Raw genomic sequence first — 20659 nt, forward strand, 5'->3', positions numbered from 1 at the left:
AGAACTAGTATCGGTTGCTCTACTAGTTGAAGTACATATTGGAAATATGTAAAGTGTCTTACCTAGGCCTGGTGCAAGCTTGGAACTTTAAAAAATTCATTAATCCTTTTCCTTCCTGGAAATAATTACTCTTTTTTCTAACTGTGAGTTTCCAAAATTTTTGGTTAACTGTATTCTGTCTCCTTTTCCTTATTGACTTCCCAGCCCTCGTTCTCCTACCCTCCCCCCCCCACCAGAGCTTGTGTAACTGTGAGTGGAGAATGGTAGAGTCAGTTTTCTGGGCCCCTCCCACCCTCTGCACCCCCAGGAGAGCACTAGCACCTGACTGTATGTAAGCACGAACTTGTTATCCAATGTATTTCATAAGCGGTATCTTCTTTCCTCTCTGTCTTCCTCAAAACATCTCATCTTGATACAAAATAGGGAGTCTCAGCCTTGAGGAGACTTTGCCAGGAGCTTGTGGGTGACAGTCTGACTTACGGTATCTTTGTTTAGATCTGCACAATTTACGGTCTTGTTTTGCAAGCCACCATGTGTAATGTTTTGATTCATCATGTTTCTTCCAAACAAAACATCTTGTGTTTCTTTAAAATGTAATTTGTATTTTTATTAGGCTGATGTGCTGCATGTCTTGAAAATACCTACTAAGCATGTTCGTGTTCATGCAGTAGCCCATGTTTATGAGATATATGATGTGATTAAATTAAAACTGAACTTGGGGGTCTTCTAATTCTGATTATCTAGAACGTATGTTTTGGCAACACATCAGTTGATAGATTGTGCAATAAAAAGTCTTTTAAAATGGATGAGTAATAATGTTTCATCTTAATGAGACAAAGGGCCAAGAGCATTAGAACTTTATACAGCTTCATGCTATTGTAAATGCATCTTCTTCACATACTGTAAGCCCAGAGAGCGTGAGGAGTTCTTTTAAATTGAAATTCTAGTGTTGGCTGTTCCTTCCTTGACCAAATCCTTCACATCATACTTCTTTGTTTGTGGCTTCCATTGAGAGCACTGAGAATCCCACCAGCAGAACATGTCGGAAGGGGTTGAGACTTCGCTGTCTGTTGGTGATCATTGTTCGTTTTTCTTGTAGACCATGGCAAAGGTTATAACCACTGTACTCAAGTTCCCTGATGACCAGACTCAGAAAATTTTGGAAAGAGAAGATGCTCGGCTAATGGTAAGCTTTAGGGAAGGTGAGAGACAGAAACAGCTCTATGTCATCTGTTAATATTCTTTCATTTGTAAATTCTGAATGGCTAAAAGAAAACTGAACTTTTTGAATCTTTTCTGTACTACTGCCTGCATTTACATTAAGAAAGTTTGACCAAGGACAAATGTGAATGAGTGCCCTTAATGAAAGGACAGTATTTTAGATAGCATACGTGAGGTGGACACATGGTTATGCCTGCCGTATTGGGATTTCTAGAACTTGGGCTGTTTAGAAAAAGGATGGAAGGCATTTGTTCTGACATGGCATTTTGTGTAATAATTTTTTAAACCAAATCATATCATGATATTAGGTGTTTTACAGATTATAGTTCCATATTCTGTTTCAGGTGATTTCTGGGTACAAGAATTTAATAATTTTTGAGCTTTACACATCTTGCAAAGGATAGAAAACTCTGTTATTTAAACACTTTCTGTGAAGTCAGCTGTGATTAAACAATGAGAAAAATTGTGCACAGTTCCTCACGCCTAACATCTTTCACCTAGGCAGTAACTCAGGAAGAAGATCCCCTTCAGACAGACTGACATCTGTGACGTTTTTGTCGTGTCCGTCACTTTCTGCTTCCTTTTTTTGTCCTTGACCCTCCCCCCAGTTGCTTTACCTGTTTCATGACCCCAGTCCTGCATTTCTCTTCCTCCTCACGAGAGCAAGCACACATCTTCTCCCCCGTGTTCTCTCATCTCAGAAATGCTGTTCACTCTGATGTTCTTAACATAGCACGCCAACAGTGCAGAAACATGTCACCTAAAAGGGGCCCTTCCTCACCTGCAGCCTGCAAGCTGTGACACATCACGTCACCTCTGTTGGCTGGGGACTGTCCCCATGTTTCCCTAGAGCTTGCAGTTACGGAGTTAGCATTCTTCCTTTAGCACTTGATTTTTTGTTTTATTAAAATGAGAATATGTGACGATTTGCTTTTTTTAAAAAAAGATTTATTTATTTAAAAGGCAGAGAGAGAGAAAGTGGGATCTTCTTTCTACTGATTGACTCCCTAAATGGCCTCAATGGCTGGGGTGGGCCAAGCTGAAGCCAGGAGTCACCAGCTTCTTCCCAGACTCCCACATGGGTGCAGGGGCCCAAGGACTTGGGCCATCTTCTGCGGCTTTCCCAAGTGCATTAGCAGTGAGCTGGATGGGAAGTGGAGCAGCCAGGACTCCAGCTGGCGCTGCACCTGCTGTAGCACAGCGCTGGCCCTGACGAGTTGCTGTCTCTACTTGGCCCGCCTTCATAGCATTCCGCCTCACTAGACTGATCTGCCTCATTCTGTGTCGTGGCTGATTGTGTGATGCCTTGTTCATGCCATTTACTTCCTTGCTTTCAGCTCTTCCGTGCTCCCAGCACTGACACAGGGAGTATCCATGTACCTATTTCGCAGACCTCTGCATGCTTTCCTGTAGGATATTAACCTCACTGTGTGTGTCTGCTGCAAATGTTGATTTTGCTGCTTTTTACTAACTGCACATTAGATGTAAAAGCTAATTAAAATGATGCTTCTGAGGTTGGTTACACCTTTGGTTTTGGTCCTGACATTTTAAAATAAAACATGAATGATTTTGGATTATGACCATCTTTAAAAAGGGTATAGAAACTATTTGAGACCATTGGCTACTGTGAAAATTATACTGGAGATTGAGTTCCTTTAAATTGAAATTTCACCCTGGATTCCCCATTCCTGGAACCATTTCTGATAGCCTGTCAAATTATAATACAAGTGTTCAGTGATAAAATTGATGCGTTTGGGGACTGAGAATTGAGCATGTAGATTTTTTTTTTTTTCATTTAGTCTGTGTCTCAACATTTTCCCAAACACTTTTCAAGGTAAATTGCAATTATGTAAACCAGATTGAATTGTGTACTTAATGGAAGTATAAGGAATCATTTTATGATGCAGATCAGGACCCCTTAGCTTGCTTAGCAGGTCAGTGTCTACTTAAGGCTGAAGGACACTTGTCATGGTGTTCATATTTTTAAGTGAAAGTTGTAAGTAGAATCTCAACTACAAGAAATTATATTTACCTACGATAGCGGGAGGGGATTACAGATTCCTTATTATTTACCTGTGCACCCTTGGTTTGGGGAGATTTGAGAAAAAAATAAGTACAGTCTGTTTAACCCTGTGATCTTGACATACATGTGGAATCTGTGTGTTATTGCCTTAAGACTAACCCAATAAGCTTTTTTTCTTCCTGGCTTTGTAGTTTACTTCACCGCGCAGTGGCATCTTCTGAGTGAAGCGTCAGTCTGTGCGTAGTTAGCATGTGGTGAGTGAAGAATAATGTGTCTTCTGTCTGTGCTCAGAACTCAAGTGTATTGCATGCCACTAACTGTTTTGCTGGAATTCTTTTGCTTTCGTTAATCAGTGCATGATTATGCTATGGGTCAGCATATTTTCTGTTAATTCTTTTCCATTGGTTAATAAGCACCACCATCAGTGAGAGTTCAGAATGTTTGGAAATTTTATTTCTTTGAAGAGTAATTGAAATTTTGTTCAAGAATCAAAGTTGATGTATCTTATATTTCTTTTGGTTTTCAACTTCCCAAGAATGGTCTTTGAAATTAATTAAGCTTATAAAACAGAAATGAAAAGTCGCTTCTAGGTAAGAGTGATATGATACACTTTACAAATCCAGAATTTAAAATGCTGTAAAGCTTAATCTAGTCTGGAACAGTGAAACCAGTAAGGCTGGTGTAAAAGCAGATGCAGTTGTATTAGTTCTTGGGATCACTCCAGACGGTGACCCTCCCCAACCTGCTGTACTGAGTGCGGCTGTTTGACACCTGTGTCACTAACAGAGAAGCAGGACACCCAACAAGTCTCCACGCAGTGGCCCCTGCGCGCCCCCACATCCCGCCCCGTGGATTCGTCTTGCTGTTAATAGAAGTCTACATGATCATTCATTTAGCACCCCCTAAGAATTTAGGGTACATGCTTACCTCAGATGTTGCCAGAATTGTCATACATTAGTTGCATCACAATTTATTTAGCTTGATTAGAATTAAAATAAAGATTCTCTGTGATTGGTAATTCAGCCAGTATTCAGCTAACAATATTAAGGTTTAAAATGCCAAGATAAATGTTTCCTTTAAGCTTTGAGCTATAGAAATTATTGATGTCTACATTTGAGTCTCCTTCCGATTTACCCTACTCATGTATCATTTAATTTGCCTCAGTGGTTATCTAGAACAATCTTGTTGTTCCTGTCAGCCACATTACCATGGCTGGCAGTACAGTGTATGTTTGTAGTAAGTAGTTCCTTTGATAATTAGTCTGTGAAAACTAAAAACTGTGTGAATCCTCTTTGTAATCCATTAAGTCTAAGTTTTACATTTTTTTAGTACCATAACTATGACACCATGCTTATTGTTAGGTTATTACTGGAAATGTGTGCTGTATCGCATTTCTGTGGATTGCCTCATTGTCTCCTCGGCTTTTAATTTGAAGCATTTCAGACATAAGATTTGAAAAAACAGAACAGTGAACATCTTTATATCCTTAACCTAGGTTTACCAGTTATTAACATTTTGTCGAACTTTGTCTCTTGCTCTCACTTGTGACCTCTCTTCCCCTTTATAACATTTTACAGTTACAGCAAACATTGTGATTGCAAGCATTGGACAGTTACAAAAATACATTAAGTCACATGTATTTAAAAAAACAAGGATATTTTCCTACAAACCCACAATATGGCTGTTAAGCCCAAGAAATATAATAGTAACACAATTTTGTTATATAGTATATAATACATATATATTAGATTCTTTTTTCTAAAATATCTAGTTTATTTATTTGAAAGGCAGAGTTACAGACAGAGAGGGAGAGACAGCTCTTGCATCCACTGGTCCACTTCCCTAAATGGCCCCAACAGCTGGGGCTGGGGCAGGCCCAGTGAAACCAGGAGCCTCACGTGTGGGTGGCAGGAGCCCAGGCACTTGGGTTGCTTTCCCAGGCTCCTTAGTGGGAAGCTGGAGAGGAAGTGGAGCAGCAGGGACTCAAAGCGGCACTCACGGGATGTTGACATCTAATTTTTTAAAGCCTGAGATCACATGACTTTTAGTTTTCCTATTTTTTCTAATCTCTTTTAAACTGGAAAAGTGCCCCCAGCCTTTCTCTCTTCCCTGACATTGACACTGTGCAGCATTGTGGAATCCTTCGTGAATATCGTTTCCTGCAACAGCACAAACTTAGGTTTCAATATAACTGACAAAGGAATTCTCATATAACTGAAGGAATATATCAGGAGTTAGTGGATCATACTGTTCACTTACAAATTGAGGAGACTTTTAAGATCTCCCCTTTGGATGAGATGTCGTGTTTGGCATAACAACGTTTTGATCAGTTGGTGAGAGACTACATGTACAGTGTGATCCCATGAAACGAATCCCGTAGTGACTTCGCAGTCTTGGTGTACGAACAGTCAATGATGCCTGCACAATGATTTATCACCTGTTTCCCAGAGTGCATCACCCACATTAAGTGACAGATTACTTAATCTTATTAGGGAATATTTTTTATGGCATTTTAAACCTCTTAGTTGATCTTACTACTGGCTTGGAACATTTAAATCCAAAAAAAAAAAAAGTTAAGATTTTGGCTTTCTTTCCCTTAGCATGTTTAGTTTTAAAGTTAAGTTTGTCAATTCAGATGAAGCATAGCTTTTCATGCTATCAAAGTGCCTTTTGCTGCCACGTACATCGTGCTGGGAGAATTGCAATATGTAGGAAAGTCAGCATCCTGGCAAAGGGTGGGAGCGCTCTCTCCTCTTTAAAAATCAGTCTGAAAAGCTACATCTCGTTTACCTTTGCGTTGTTTTATGGCTTGATAGTTTCAAGTTTTACTTAAAAATGCTGTTGTCCAGAATTGCTGACAACAGGGCAGTTTGACTCACTCCAAGAACAGTTTTTAGAAGATCCTGTTAAGATTCAGCGTTTAAACTATTTGTACTGTAATATCCAGACCATAGTTTATAATTTTAACCTAGAAAAACAAATCTCCCCAAAAAGTTGACCTGAAGAGTTTCTTCGCCTTCTTTACCCTCTCTCTTTGCTCTTCCCAGTCCTGGCTCCGGCCTTCATCCTGAAGAACGGGCGAGTGCTGCGTGCGAGGCCGTCGCGTCTGCTGTTCCTGGGAGTGAAGCTGGCATTCAAGGCCCTCGTGCGGTCAGCAGACCGAGGGCACTCGGACACTGGCGCAGACTGACGACAGATTGCTTTGAAAATAGATGTTACCATGGAGACGCCGCGATGGCTTTTTCTTTCAGTTTTCTGCTGGGAAGAGTTTTTTGTTGTTAAAAAGATATTTTGAATAACTTAACCTGACTTATGGGCTCACTTAATGTTTCTTTCTTCCATTCTTTTTGTCCTTCTTTTTGAACTGCTTGCCTTTCTTATTTATTTTTAGGGTGATTTTTTTCTCCCAAAGACTTGTGCAATACATTTTGAGGTGAAAACTTAGTGGATTTTTTTCTGATGAATCAGAGCATTTAATTGACTATTTTACCCAGATTAATTTTTTGAATATTTGCTAAAGACTAGTTCTTTAAGCTATGACATATGATAAATCCCAGATGGCAGTACCTCATTGTTTACTTAGCTTTTGTACTTATATTTTTCAGAGGAAAATACTACTGTAAATTGTACATAGTCAATACCTAACTATTGTATGCAAATCTGTGACTTGGCAATGTCATCTCAGAGGAAAAGATAAATAAAGTTTATTTACTATATAACATGTTCTTGTGTTTCTTCCTAAATTGGAATTTATCTTAAAATTTTTAAGGATCCCAAGGGGCCGGCTGTGTGGTGCAGTGGGCTAACGCCCTGGCCTGAAGCACTGGCATCCCATATGGGCGCTGGTTCGAGACCCGGCTGCTCCATTTCCTGTCCAGCTCTCTGCTGTATGGCCTGGGAAAGCAGTGGAAGATGGCCCAAGTCCTTGGGCCCCTGCACAAATGTAGGAGACCTGGAAGAAGCTCCTGGCTCCTGGCTTGGGATTGGCGCAGCTCCGGCCATTGTGGCCATCTAGGGAGTGAACCAGCGGATGGAAGACCTCTCTCTCTCTCTCTCTCTCTCTCTCTCTCTCTCTCTCTCTGCCTCTCCTCTCTCTGTGTAACTCTGACTTTCAAATAAATAAATAAATCTTTTAAAAAAATTTTTAAAGGATTCCTGTTTCTTTTGGGTGAATATAGTGAAGACCTGTCTGTAGGATAGCTGAATATCGGAGAGTCTTTTTGCGTTGGAAGGTAGTCTGACCGAGTCCGTCAGAAGGAGTGTGGGAATGAAGAGCCCTTCTGTTGTCTGCGCTGGGGTGCTGCCAGCACGGCGTGGAGCACACTTTGCTTCTCTGTAGACGTAGTGAGAGACTCCAGGCCCTGGGAGTGTCTAGAGAGCCGAGTAGACCCTGCGTGCCTCTGGCTCCGGGGTCTCGGTGTAGACGCTGGCTTTGCTGGTGTATCTTACATTGTGATGGAAACTGGGCAGTTCTTGGGGTGGGGGTGCTTTGGTTTCCTTAAGTTGGAAAACCTTTGTCCCACTAAAAGGCGTCTGACAACAGACCTGACCTCTTTTCTGTCTGTTTATAGGTAGTCACCCTCTTTATATCTTTTTCTAGGGTGGAAGTGGTGGACTCTTGGGGGACATTCGTTACGAGTTCTCCTTGGTCCACTCACTTGTGGAGACAGGCACATCCAAAAGAGCAGGGGTCAGCAAGCTTTCTGTGCAGGCCACACGGTGAGTGTGTTCAGCTTGATGTAGTCTGCGTTGAACCCTCTCAGCTCTGTCACCGAAGACAGTACGTAAGTGCGTGAGCATAGCTGTGCTCCAATACAGCGTCACCTGAAAAGGCACCTGCCAGGCTGCATTTGGCTGGCTGACTGTAGTTTGCCAACTCCTGAGAAAGGAAACATACTGGAATGTAAAAGCAATGACCCAGGGGCCGGCTGTGTGACCTAGCGGGTAAAGCCACCGCCTGCAGTGCCAGCATCCCATGCAGGCACCAGTTGGAGTCCAAGCTGCTTGGCTTCCAATCCAGCTCCCTGCTAATGTGCCTGGGAAAGCAGCAGAAGATGGCCCAAGTGCTTGGGCCCCTGTGCCCACGTGGGAGACCCGGAAGAAGCTCCTGGCTCCTGGCTTCAGATCAGCCCAGCTCTGGCCATTGCGGCTATTTGGGGAGTGAGCCAGTGGATGGATGCTCTCTCTCTCGCTGTGCTCTGCCTGTCTGTAACTCTGCTTTTCAAATAATTATATAAATCTTAAAAAAAAAAAAAAAAAGCAGTGACCAGGTATATAGGAGTTTCCCTTCAGAGAAAGGTGCCGCAAACTCATTTCGCCTCGATGGAGAATCAGGTGACATTGTCCCTGTCACTTGTTGTGGTGAGAAGGTGAAAGCATGTCTCACTGTGGTGAGAGCTGGGGTTAGGCCGAATTCTGGAAGTTTTCCCAAGGGTCTCCTTCGCTGTGTTCCTGGCCTGGGAGGTGCCAGAGTTTCCAGGGCAGCAGGTGAAGGACTCGATTGCACTGTGGCTCACGGTTGGCTCTCTGACTGGAGCTGCTGACAACCTCGCTGTCTCAGCTGAGGGCGGGAACGCTCCGATCCCGGAAGCTGTCTCCAAGGGCTCGTGGCTAACGCACAGAAGGGCTGATGCAGAGCGTGCTGCCGGGAAGTAGGCGCTCGGTTTGCAAGGTGTTGGATGCTCTACGGTTCCACCGTAGCAGAAGCTGGATGTGCAGTTTCTGGAATGTGTAGTCACCTTGTTCCGGTCAGGTGCGTGTGACTTTTGTAAAGACTTTAAAATTGACTGTTGTTAAAAATTGAGTTAGGACACTGGCTGTGTGGCGTAGTGGATAAAGCTGCCGCGCAATGCCAGCATCCCACGTAGGCGCCAGTTCCAGTCCCAGCTGCTCCACTTCCAATCCGGCTCCCTACTAATGGCCTGAGAAAAACATCGAAGATGGTCCAAGTGCTTGAGCCCCTGCCACCCACGTGGGAGACCTGGAGAAGGTCCTGTCCCAGCCCTGACCATTGCAGCCATCTGGGGAGTGAACTAGCAGATGAAAGAGCTCCCCTCCCCACCCCCAGCTCTGACTTTCAAATTAAAAAGAAAGATCATTGCATTAGGCATTCCTAAGTTAGAAAATTGGAACATTAGTTCTGAATTTCTGATGTGTAAGTGCTGCCGCCTTTTCTTTGGAAAGTCGACAAGGCTCATGCCAGTGGAGTCACACAGACTATGAGGGCGCCCCGCCTTGCTGGGGCCCCAGGGTGGGCTGTGGCTCAGCAGTGGCCGCAAGGCTGCTCTCTGAGACCATTCTGCTGAATGTTATTTTTATCTCTGAAAAACAGCCAAAAATAAATTTTCCCTGACTCTGAAAGAAAGCTAAGCTCATTGTAGACTAAATGTCGACATTTAAAATTTTAGCAATGTAGTTAGTGCATTTAAAAAAAACAAAAGCAGTCCTCCAAGAAGTCGTCGTTACTGCTCTGGAGCCTTTTCCCGGCATGTGAGAAGATGGGAGGGCAGGCTGTGTGTGTGCATGTGTGCCCCGTTAATGAGGGTCACCCAGGTTTCTTTGAAACCGTCCTCAGTTGCATACCATGGTGTCCTATAGCTCGGCCACTGTTGTGCCCACTTGTCTACCGTGGAACGTGTGGGTTGTGTGGGGTCCCTTTCATGAAGTACCTGGTGCTCTCACTGTGCTGGGTGTGACGGCACCTGCAGGACCCCTGCAGCACCATCCTGTCCGTCGGCAGCCTCGGCAGCCAAGCCAGCAGCCTCATTGCAGGGGGCTGTGTGCCAGGCTCGGCCGGCTCCGTTTCTCCGCGCATTCCACAGCTGTGATGGCCGGGCAAGCCTTCTGAGTCAGTGTGTTCCTAGAACGTCCCCTCTCGGAACGGGGCCTCACCCAGTCTGGAAGCTGCAGTGTCTGAGTCCCTGGCACGGGGAGCTGGGGCGTGGGAGGGTTGCCGGCAGGGCAGCTGTGGCATCGGCCCCTGAGCTGAGTGTTTCTTGCCTGGTAATAGTTTCCTCTCCCTAATTTTCATCCTTTTCAGTTAGGTTTTGGCTGTGTTCTGTGTAAGTATTAAAACCAGATGTGAACGTGGTCTGAATGACAGTCAACAGTAGGTGCTGGTGTTGGGTTAACCTGCTGCCGGCAGTGCCGGCATCCCATATCTATGTCAGTTCAAGTCCTGGTTGCTCCACTTCCAGTCCAGCTCCCTGCTAATATGTCTGGGAAAGCAGCAGAGGATGGTCCAAGGGCTTGGGTCCCTGCACACATGTAGGAGACATGGCTGGAGTTCTAGGCTCCTGGCTTAGGCTGGCCATTGCAGTCATCTGGGGAGTGAACCAGCAGATGGAAGATCTGTGTCCCTCCCTCTCTGCCTTTCTAATAATTCAATCTTTTTATTTTGTCTTATTTTTTTATTTTTTGACAGGCAGAGTGGACAGTGAGAGAGAGAGAGGAAGGTCTTCCTTTTGCCGTTGGTTCACCCTCCAATGGCCGCTGCGGCCAGCGCACCGCGCTGATCTGAAGGCAGGAGCCAGGTACTTCTCCTGGTCTCCCATGCAGGTGCAGGGCTCAAGGACCTGGGCCATCCTCCACTGCACTCCCGGGCCATAGCAGAGGGCTGGCCTGGAAGAGGAGCAACTGGGACAGAATCCGGCGCCCTGACCGGGACTAGAACCTGGGGTGCCGGCGCTGCAGGCAGAGGATTAGCCTATTGAGCCACAGCGCTGGCCATAATTCAATCTTTTTTAAAAAGTTATATTCTAAGATTTTTCTCTTCACAATCTAAAATGCAGATACGGTTTTATTTCTTGGTTTCTCACCGCTCACTCCGCTGGAGAGGAGCCCTTGGTTGGCCCGCACCCTGGTGAAGCAGCCTTCTACTTTGCTGGGGGAAGGGCTGGGGAGGTGGGATGGTGAGTTGCCCTGTCTTGCCTGTTTTCTTTCACCACTGTACGCTGGGCGTGGGTAAGGCCATCTGTCTTTTTAATTCATGTTCCCAGTAGAAGCTGAATCGAGATCTCCTGTAGATGATGTCTGATGTGGGCACTGGATGAGCCTTTGGGGGTGTCTTGGGGAAGGGGAGAAGTTTATTTTGGGGCCAGACGGGGAGGAAGTGGTTATTAACCACGCAGTGTGCAGACTGTGGTGATGGGGTCGCTGTTCCCCATCTGTTGCTGCCTGTGTGTGGGTTTTGCAGTGCACACTTTGTTCTCTGATTTTTTGAGGGCAGGCAGAGTCCACTTCCAACTAATGCCAGCTCTGGCTTTGTGACTTTGGCCCGTGAGTTTTGAGTGGACATGACCTATGCCACAGCTAGGCAGTAGTTGTAAGATCCCTTGCCTATTCAGCCATCACACTTATCTCCGCCATTAGACCAAGATATGAGCTGCTCCGTCAGCCTGGGCCCTGGAAGAACGAAGACATAGGAAGCAGACATGTAAAGAGTGAAAAGTGAACAGATTATTGTCAGCCACGGAGATCTGAGCATCAGTTGTTACTGTAGCATCCCCCAGAGAAAACTAATACACTGTGCCGAGCACACGAAAACCCAAAACAAACCAACCAAGGTGCGGGATAATGTGGTTGTCTATGTTTTAACTTCCGTCTACTTGAAAAGCAGAGAGGGAGGGAGAGATCTTCCATCTGCTGATTCACTCCCAAATGCCTAGAACAGCCTGGGCTAGGTCAGGCCGAAGCCGGAAGCCAGGATTCTAGGTGAGTCTTCGTGTGGGTGGCAGGGACCGTGGTCTGCTGCCCCCCAGGATGCATGAGCAGGAAGCAGGGTCCGCAGCTGTCCAGTACGGCGTGCAGGTACCCAAGCAGCAGCTTAACCCAGCGCCCCAGCGCCCCAGCGCCCCAGCGCCCACCCCGTATCTTTAGTTTCTAGAAGCTTTGCTGTGATGTGTCTTGGTATAGATTTCTTTAGGCTTAGCTCAGTTTTCTTGGCTTCTTGAATCTGTAGATTTATGTCTTTGGCCAAACTTGTTTCCAGCCTTTGTGTTCTGGGGTTGGCCCTACTCAGTTTCCTCCTGAGATGCCAGTGGAACACTGTTAGAGCTTCTGTTGTGGTCAGTCCCACAAGCCCCTGGGGCTCTGTTCATTTCTTTCTTGGCCTTTTTTTTTTTTTTTTTTTTTTTTTGACAGGCAGAGTGGACAGAGAGAGACAGAGAGAAAGGTCCTCCTTTGCCATTGGTTCACCCTCCAATGGCTGCTGCGGCCGGCGCACCGCGGTGATCCGATGGCAGGAGCCAGGTGCTTCTCCTGGTCTCCCATGGGGCGCAGGGCCCAAGCACTTGGGGCATCCTCCACTGCACTCCCTGGCCACAGCAGAGAGCTGGCCTGGAAGAGGGGCAACCAGGACAGAATCCGGCGCCCCAACCGGGACTAGAACCCGGTGTGCCGGTGCTGCAGGCAGAGGATTAGCCTAGCGAGCCACGGCACTGGACTTTCTTGGCCTTTGTCCTCTTTGTTTTCCAGAATGGGTGATTCCTTTTGTTCTTCATTCAGATTCACTGACTTGTCTCCCTGCCCCCTTCTGCCATGGAACCTATTCACTGAGTTTTCAATTCCAGTTATTATATTCTTCAGTTCTAAAATGTCCACTTGGGTCTTTACATCTTCTTTTTTTTTTTTAAGATTTATTTATTTATTTATTTCAAAGAGTTACACAGAGAGGAGAGGCAGAGAGAGGGAGAGGGGTCTTCCATCTGCTGGTTCACTCCCCAGTTGGCTGCAACAGCCGGAGCTGCGCTGATCCGAAGCCAGGAGCCAGGAGCTTCTTCCCAGTCTCCCACGTGGGTGCAGGGGCCCAAGGACTTAGGCCATCTTCTACTGCTTTCCCAGGCCACAGCAGGGAGCTGGATGGGAAGTGGAGCAGCGGGGTCTCAAACTGGTGCCCATATGGGATGTGGGCACTTCAGGCCAGGGCGTTAACCCACTGCACCACAGCGCTGGCCCCTACATCTTCTGTTTCTTTACTGAGACTTTAGTTTGACTGATTCTTTGGTTGGTTCAAGTGTGCTTGTAATTACTCATTGACACCTTTGTCAGAATTCTAATGTCTCTGTCCCCTCAAGTTGAGATATTCCTGGTTCTCGGTATGTCTAGTGACTTTCGGTTGAAACCTGGACATTTTGGATATCATGAGACTGAGTCTAATTCACGCCTTCTGCTTTAGTGGGACTGCCTCGGCAGGGTAGGAGAACGTGCCAGTGAAATGAGTCGGCTGGTGGAAGCCCTAGCTGTAGGCTTCAAATCCCTGCTTTTGGTATAATCTAGCTTTAGTAATAATTTTATGATTAATAATCCTGTGGGTTCTTGCCATCTATTCAGAGAAGAATACTGAGTATCGGCTCAAACAGACCAGGCGACGCAGTACGTTTTTAAGCATTTTATTCAGTGAGAAAAATGCACAGGAGAGTGAGGGCTTTAGTCCGGAGAAAGAAGCCTAGAAGCTAACGTGGAGCAAGCGTGCAGGCAGGAGAGAGAGGCGGGGTGGAGGCCGTGCGCCCAGAGGCAGGGGGCAACCAGGGGGGACCCGCTGTGTTCCAGGACTTTCATTTACTTCCAGAGGAGAGTGGTCACGCGGTCTGAGTGGCAGGTGGGTGTCCAGGTGGGGTCAGGTAGGGACATGAGCGTGGTGTGAAGATGTGGTCTCCAGTTCACAAATCTGATCAGTTTGGTCCTAGCTACCTGCCTAAATTGCTTTCCTAGGTGGGCCTTCCTTTGGACATTGAGCTCGTTTGGGTTTGGAGAGTAGCCAAGGTCCAGAAAAGAATCTGTCCCGAGAGATTATTTTTCCACATTTCTTGCGGGGCGGGGGTGGTAGCATGGCAAACTCCCCTAAGAGTGCGGGCTTGGAGACAGTGCTGTGGTCTGAAAGTCCTGCACTGGAAACTTGATCCCCAGTGCAACGGTGCTGGGAGATGAGCTGGGGGAGAGGTGCTGGGGTCAGGAGGCCTCCGCTCTCAGGCTTGGGTGAGCGCTGTGTGGTGGTGCAGCGTGCCCACGGCTCTGCTGTGCGCTGTCTCCTGCCCTCGCCTTCCACCGGGTGAGGATGCAACAGAATCTGCATCAGATGCTGGCAGCCTGATCTTCACCTCCCTGTCTTTAAGGCGACCCAGTCTGTAGTACATTCCGTTACAGCAGCAGGAAATGCACTAAGACGGCCGCTCTGCCAGGCATCCAGCCCTGGCTGGGCCATTTTCTCTCGCCTAAAAAAATGGAAAAAATAATAGCATCTACCTCTGAGAGCAGTTGTAGCTGGAACCGAGACGCTTGGAGTGGTGAGAGGGGCTGACATACGTACAAGCGCAGTAACAGCTGGCTCTTCCCAGCCTCTTGAGACTGAAAAGATGAGCCGTTAAGAGGCAGGAGTGCTGGGTAAAATCCGAGATGAACGCAACTGAAGCCAGGCACTCTTTGAGTCGGCCCCAGAAACAGCAAAATATTGATGATGGGCGCCAACCCCTGCCAAGGTCAGGAAGACCTCGCCGAGAGACTAGCCTGCGCCCAAACAGGTGCCTGCACACTGCCAGAAAGTAGGCAAGGGGAGGACTCACAAAGAGGTGAAGAGAGGGGCCGCCTGCCAGCTGCGAGGTTCCCTTTCCTTTCTCTCCAGCCCCCCAGACGGAGGGGTTCTCCTCCCGCCATGTGCTGCCCTCCTGCAGGCACCGTGTGAGGCTGAGCTCTGCAGGTCTTGGGCAGACCTCTGGCTGGGGTGATGCGGAGGGAAGGAAGGAAGGAGCAGTCGGTCACCGGTTGTCCCAGAACACCTGCAGGGATGCGGTCGGCTTGCTTCCTGTACAGACTCCGGTCTCAGCTGTCTGTCCCCACAGTAAGTGCTGCATCTAAAGCCACCCAGAATTCCCTAGGGCTGAAACAAGCCACAGTTTAGCTCAGGCAGAGACAGAGAGAGAGGTCTTCCATCCGCTGGTTCACTCCCCAGGCGGCCGCAACGGCTGGAGGTGCGTTGATCCAAAGCCAGGAGCTTCTTCTGGGTCTCCCACACAGGTGCATGGGCATAAACACTTGGGCCATCTTCCACTGCTTTCCCAGGCCAAAGCAGAGAGCTGGATTAGAAGTGGAGCAGCGGGGACTCGAACCGGCACCCATATGGGATGGCAGCACTGCAGGTGGCGGCTTTACCTGCTTGCTATGCCATAGCGCCCAGCCTTTTTTTTTTAAAGAATTTATTTATTTATTTATTTATTTATTTGACTGAGTTACAGACAGTGAGAGGGAGAGAGAGAAAGGTCTTCCATCTGCTGGTTCACTCCCCAAATGGCCGCAACAGCCAGAGCTGGGCCAGGAGCCAGGGGCTTCTTTGGATACAGGGGCCCAAGGACTTGGGCCATCTTCCACTGCTTTCCCACTCCATAGCAGAGAGCGGGATCAGAAGAGGAGCAGCCGGGACTCGAACAGGCACCCTTACGGGATGCTGGTGCCACAGGCAGAGGATTAACCTACTGTGCCACAGTGCCAGCCCGTTTGTTTTGCGTATTAGTGTTCTGCATGAGACTTTGTTTGAAAAAAGATTCTGCCATCAAAAAACAAAACAAAACACTTGAAGAAGCTTTTCTCAGGGCCCGCACTGTGGCACACTGGCTTGACCCACAACCTGTGACGCTGGCATCCGATGTGAGTGCCAGTTCCAATCCCGGCTGCTCCACTTCCGATCCAGCTCCCTGCTGATGCGCCTGGCAAGCCCCGGAAGGTGGCCTGGGAACTTGAACCCTGCACCCACGTGGGAGACCTGGAGGGAGTTCCAGGCTCCTGGCTTCAGCCTGGCCATCTGGGGAGTGGACAAACAGACCTGTGTGTGTGTGTCTCTCCCTCTTTCTCTGTCACTCTGCCTTTCAAATAAATAAAAGAAAATCTCTCTCAAGAAAGCAAGCAGCTTTTCTCCAGGTGTCTGTGCAGGCGAGCCCTTGCCCAGCTGTGTTGCTGGCTCTGCCTTGGGTTCTCCTCAAAGGCCTTGATAGGAAACAGCCTCAGGTTGCCAGTGACTGTGTTCCTGTGTTCTTCACCACAGTCTTACGAGACACGCCCATTTGTGAGCAGTTTATTTTATAGGCGGGCACCAGGGGGATGTTTTAGTATGTTTCCTCCTCTTGGACAATAAGAGCTGTTTTATGTAACATGTTTCTCTCTTCACCTTGGCCACTGGGAACCTCAGCACCAAATTCAAGTCGGTTTCTGCTCTCTCTCAACCCTGGACGTGCCCTCCGGTTCTGGGTTCTGTGTTTCCCTATTGTTCTTGGCCTGGACTGTGCTTCTGTAAAATGAGCTCAGTTATTCCTGGGTCCAACCAGTGGTCAGGAGGGGGCTGCCATGGCGCCAGTGCAGGCGGGGAAGGCCTCTGGCCAGCTGGGGGCCCCACCTCCAAAGGGCAGATCCCTAGCAGAGGGGAGGCAGAGGCACCCCTGCCCTGCAGATCCAAGAGGTTCAGACCCAGGGTCTCCTTCAGCAAGCAGCCCTGGGGGCTTCGGGGGAAGAGGCCTCCCCGGGGGTGCGCGGTGGGGTGGCTCTGAGGGTCAGGAGCCAAAATGCCTTCTGTCGAGTGATTCTGAACTCACCACTGAAGGTAAATGCCAGGGAGAAACAAACCCTGATCTTTGTTGGTTCTCTGCACATAACTCGTCACAGGGCATTGTCCTCAAGTGTGCCTGGTGATTCTTTTTAGAACTTGTCATAGAGGAACTGGTTAGATTTTTGTTTGAAAGGTTGAGAGAGAGAGAGAGAGAGAGAGAGAGACGTGTTCTATTAGCTGGTCCACTCCCCAAATGGCCACAACAACCAGGGCTGGGTCAGGCCTAAGCCAGGAACTTGGAGCTCAGTCCAGGTCTCCCACAGGTGACAGAGGCCCAAGCACTGGCCTTCCGAGGCGCATCAGCAGGGAGCTGGGTCAGACGTGGAGCAGCCGGGGCTCCAGCCAGAGCCCGCAGGGGACGCCAGCGTCACAGGCAGAGCTTAGCTGCCATGTCACAGTGCTGGCCCTTTGTAATTTTGGTGAAATTCAATTTATCTCTCTTTCTTTTGTCCCTTCTGCCTCGCTGTCATATCCAGGAAACCGTTGCCTAATCCACAGGTGTAGAGATCTGCTTGTTTGTCTTAGAGTTTTGTAGCTGGCGTGGGGCAAGGGGCCCAGCTCCACCCCTTTGCCCGTGGACGTCAGTGGTCACAGCGTCCTTTCTCCACGGAGCCCCTTCGGCTTGTGCACCTCGTGCGCGCGGAGCGGCAGTAGCCGGCATTTGAGATGCGCGCGGCTGGGCCGACCCCGCGCTGGCCCCCGCGCTGGCCCCCGCCTCACGGCTGAGGGCTCGGGCGTCCTGATCACCGCGCGGGACCCAGGGCGTCAGTGAGCGGCCGGCTCTTCGCCCACTTTAATCCGCGTCTCGCTCGTCTGGCCCACTCTCCTCGGAGACTCGTGGTAATTCTTTGAAAATGAGTGAAGAATCAGGAGCGGAGTGGCTTGCCAAGCATCACACAGCCGGCGAGTGGGCCGGGACTCGAATCCAGGGTTGTCCGCTCCCAGGTCTCGGCTCCTGGAGGCTGTCGGGACCCCTCAGCCTTCTCTGCACACTAGTGCACAGCATGTGCTCCTGCACAATCCTGGTTACCAGCCGGCTCTCCGCGCCTCCTGCTTTTTCTCTAAGGAGACCCGAATACAAATCAGCAAACTAATGTTTTTATAAGAATATCCTCGGGCTGGCGCTGTGGCGTAATGGGTAAAGCTACCGCCTGCATTGCCACCAGCATCCCAGCTCCCTGGTAATGGCCTTCCCAGGCTGTAGCAGAGACCTGGGTCGGAAGTGGAGCAGCCGGGACTCGAACCGGCGCCCATACGGGATGCTGGCACTGCAGGCAGCTGTTTTACCGGCTATAACACAGCGCCGGCCCACCACGAGCTGTTCTAATTCACTGGTCCTGTAAGTTATCACTATCAGCAATCTCCCCCACCCATGTCTTTTTATTCCCCCTTTCGTGGTTCACAGTCTTATTAACATTCCCAAGTCCCTTCACACAGGAACACCCGGAAAAGCCCACGTGCAGCCTGTGTGTGCACCAAAGCAGCCGAGTTCTACTCTCCAGCAGCACACGGTCCGGCTGGCGTGTCTCAGTTTAGCTTCACGACAAGTGCACGAGTTCACGTGCCCCTGAGCCGCAGACATGGAACGGGGGGCCGGAAGGGAGGGCCTGTGAGGAGGGCGGGAGGAGCTGGAGCAACCAGGGCCCTGTCCCCGCCCCAGCCCCCAACGCCCCCGCTGGCCCAGCCAGGGACTGGGGCAGGGGCTGGGGCAGGGGTGGGGGCGGGGGCTGCTCACGAGCTCTGTGTTCTGGCGGATTCTGAAGGTCCCACGGGGAGTGGCTTCGGGAGACGGGAGTGGCGCGTCTACAAGCTTACATCACCCAGGAGTTCAGACGGGCGCTCCTGAGAATCCAGAGTCCTCACAGCGCTCGTGGGAGAGAGGAACTAACGGCCAAGTCTTCTGGGGCAAAGACGTTTCAAGCCAGCATCTAGTTTTGCTAGAACACACTTTTTTTTTGTGGGGGGGAGGATGTTGAAGTTTTTGAAGACTCCTCATATGCAGAGATTTCAAAATGCTTTGCACCAGGGCCGGCGCTGCGGCTCACTAGGCTAATCCTCCACCTGCAGCGCTGGCACACCGGGTTCTAGTCCCGGTCGGGGCGCCGGATTCTGTCCCGGTTGCCCCTCTTCCAGGCCAGCTCTCTGCTGTGGCCCGGGAGGGCAGTGGAGGATGGCCCAAGTGCTTGGGCCCTGCACCCCATGGGAGACCAGGAAAAGTACCTGGCTCCTGGCTCCTGCCACCGGATCAGCGCGGTGAGCCGGCCGCGGCGGCCACTGGAGGGTGAACCAACGGCAAAGGAAGACCTTTCTCTCTGTCTCTCTCTCTCACTGTCCACTCTGCCTGTCAAAAAAAAAAAAAAAAAAAAAAAAGCAAAGCTTTGCACCAAAGCTTCTCTGGTAATCCTGTCCTCCGTGAGTCAGAAGCACTCTCGGGTTCTCTCTTCCACTCTGAAATCTCACACCTCCTCCCCTTCCCACCCCCAGCTCCCCCCACTCCGCTCCGCGTGCACCCGCGGGTGCCGCCCCTCCTGTTCCGGTGTGAGAGGGGTCACCTCGGGCCAGGCCCTGTGCCCTGCTCTGCATCCTCTCCTGGCAGCTCCCATCTCCCTTCCTGGGAAGACTGCGTTAGGAGGAAGCTTGTGATCGTGTGTGTAGTCTGACTGCTCCCAGGAGGAAGGAAGCCCAGCTATGACCCTGTTCTGGTCACGGATACACGTGTCCCTCTTTCCTAATTATTCACTATCTCCTTACAATTATTTGTTTATTTGAAAGGGGTGAGGAGAGATCTCCCTGTGGGGAGCAACTCGGACTAGACTAAGTTACTGGAATTAAGACTTATTCTGTTCATCTGCTCTCCCACAATATGGCGCTGGGAGAGGAGTAAACAACTTCTACACAGCTGCCTCCAGTTCAACCAATAAACTGTGGGACCTGCTCCTGATTGGAGGAGAGCAGCATACTCGGCGTGTGGGTAGCAGAGTTGGGATTGGTGGAAGAGGACTATAAAGGAGGAGAGAGACAACATGCACCAGGAACATCCAGATAACATCTGAGCAGCCCCCGAGAGAGCCGGCCAGCAGTGTGCCGCTCCCCCGCGGAAGTGGGGAAAGTGGCAGGGGGAGCCGCCCCTCCACAGAGGTGGAGGGATCGGCAGCCAACCCGGGAAGGACCAGCAGCAAACCCGGGAAGGGCCGAGCAGACAAAAGAACAGCGCCGGGTCTAGTGTCGTTCCTCCACGAAGAGGGGGAGCGACATCTCCCATCCACTGGCTCATTCCCCAGATGCCCACAACAGCCCATGCTGGGCCAGGCCAAAGCTAGGAGCCTGGATCTCAACCCAGGCCCCCCACGTGGGTGGCAAGGACCCAACGACTTACGTCGGCACTTGCTGCCTCTTTGGAACTGGGCGTGGAGCCAGGACTGGAACCCAGGCCCTCTGATCCCAGTTAGCATCCTTACAACTGTGCTAAATGCCAGCTCCTATTGATAATCATAATGGCCTTAATTTTATCATTGGAATTATAGCTTTACTCACTGAAACAAAAGTGCCTATTGGTGAGATAATTCTAGATCAGAACTTAGGTGAAGATGCAAATAAGAAATTGGAAGATAGTATGAGGAGGTAGCCCACCGTCCAGTGCAGGAAGGCAGGGAAGAAGTTGGAAGGGGAGGCAAGAGATGTGGAGGGTAGTTTGAGAAGCAAATATGTTTATGATTTATAAAATCGATGTAAAAATGATTTATACACAGGTGAGTTGTGAATGTTCCAGAGCCTACAATTTGTGTGGAAAGATGAAAGGCTGGGGATAGACAAGATAATTTTGCAAA

The 20659-nt window shown here is 49.2% G+C and overlaps 1 protein-coding gene across 7 annotated transcripts in view; it reads left to right on the forward strand.

The window, feature by feature from the left end:
- Positions 1-6963, forward strand: part of GOLGA4 (golgin A4) — a 125089-nt gene extending 118126 nt beyond the window's left edge. For 6 of the 7 annotated variants that reach the window (XM_051858951.2, XM_051858947.2, XM_051858950.2 and 3 more), the window contains 3 exons: positions 1100-1186; positions 3436-3498; positions 6292-6963. In XM_051858951.2, the coding sequence (XP_051714911.2) occupies positions 1100-1186; positions 3436-3465 (117 nt within the window). In that variant the 3' untranslated portion in view covers positions 3466-3498; positions 6292-6963. The remainder of the gene's footprint in view (positions 1-1099; positions 1187-3435; positions 3499-6291) is intronic. The other variant, XM_051858948.2, reaches the window with a different exon arrangement.
- Positions 6964-20659: the final 13696 nt, after the last annotated feature.

This window comes from Oryctolagus cuniculus, chromosome 4 (genome assembly GCF_964237555.1).
Source record: "Oryctolagus cuniculus chromosome 4, mOryCun1.1, whole genome shotgun sequence".
Classification (NCBI taxonomy): Eukaryota; Metazoa; Chordata; class Mammalia; order Lagomorpha; family Leporidae; genus Oryctolagus; species Oryctolagus cuniculus.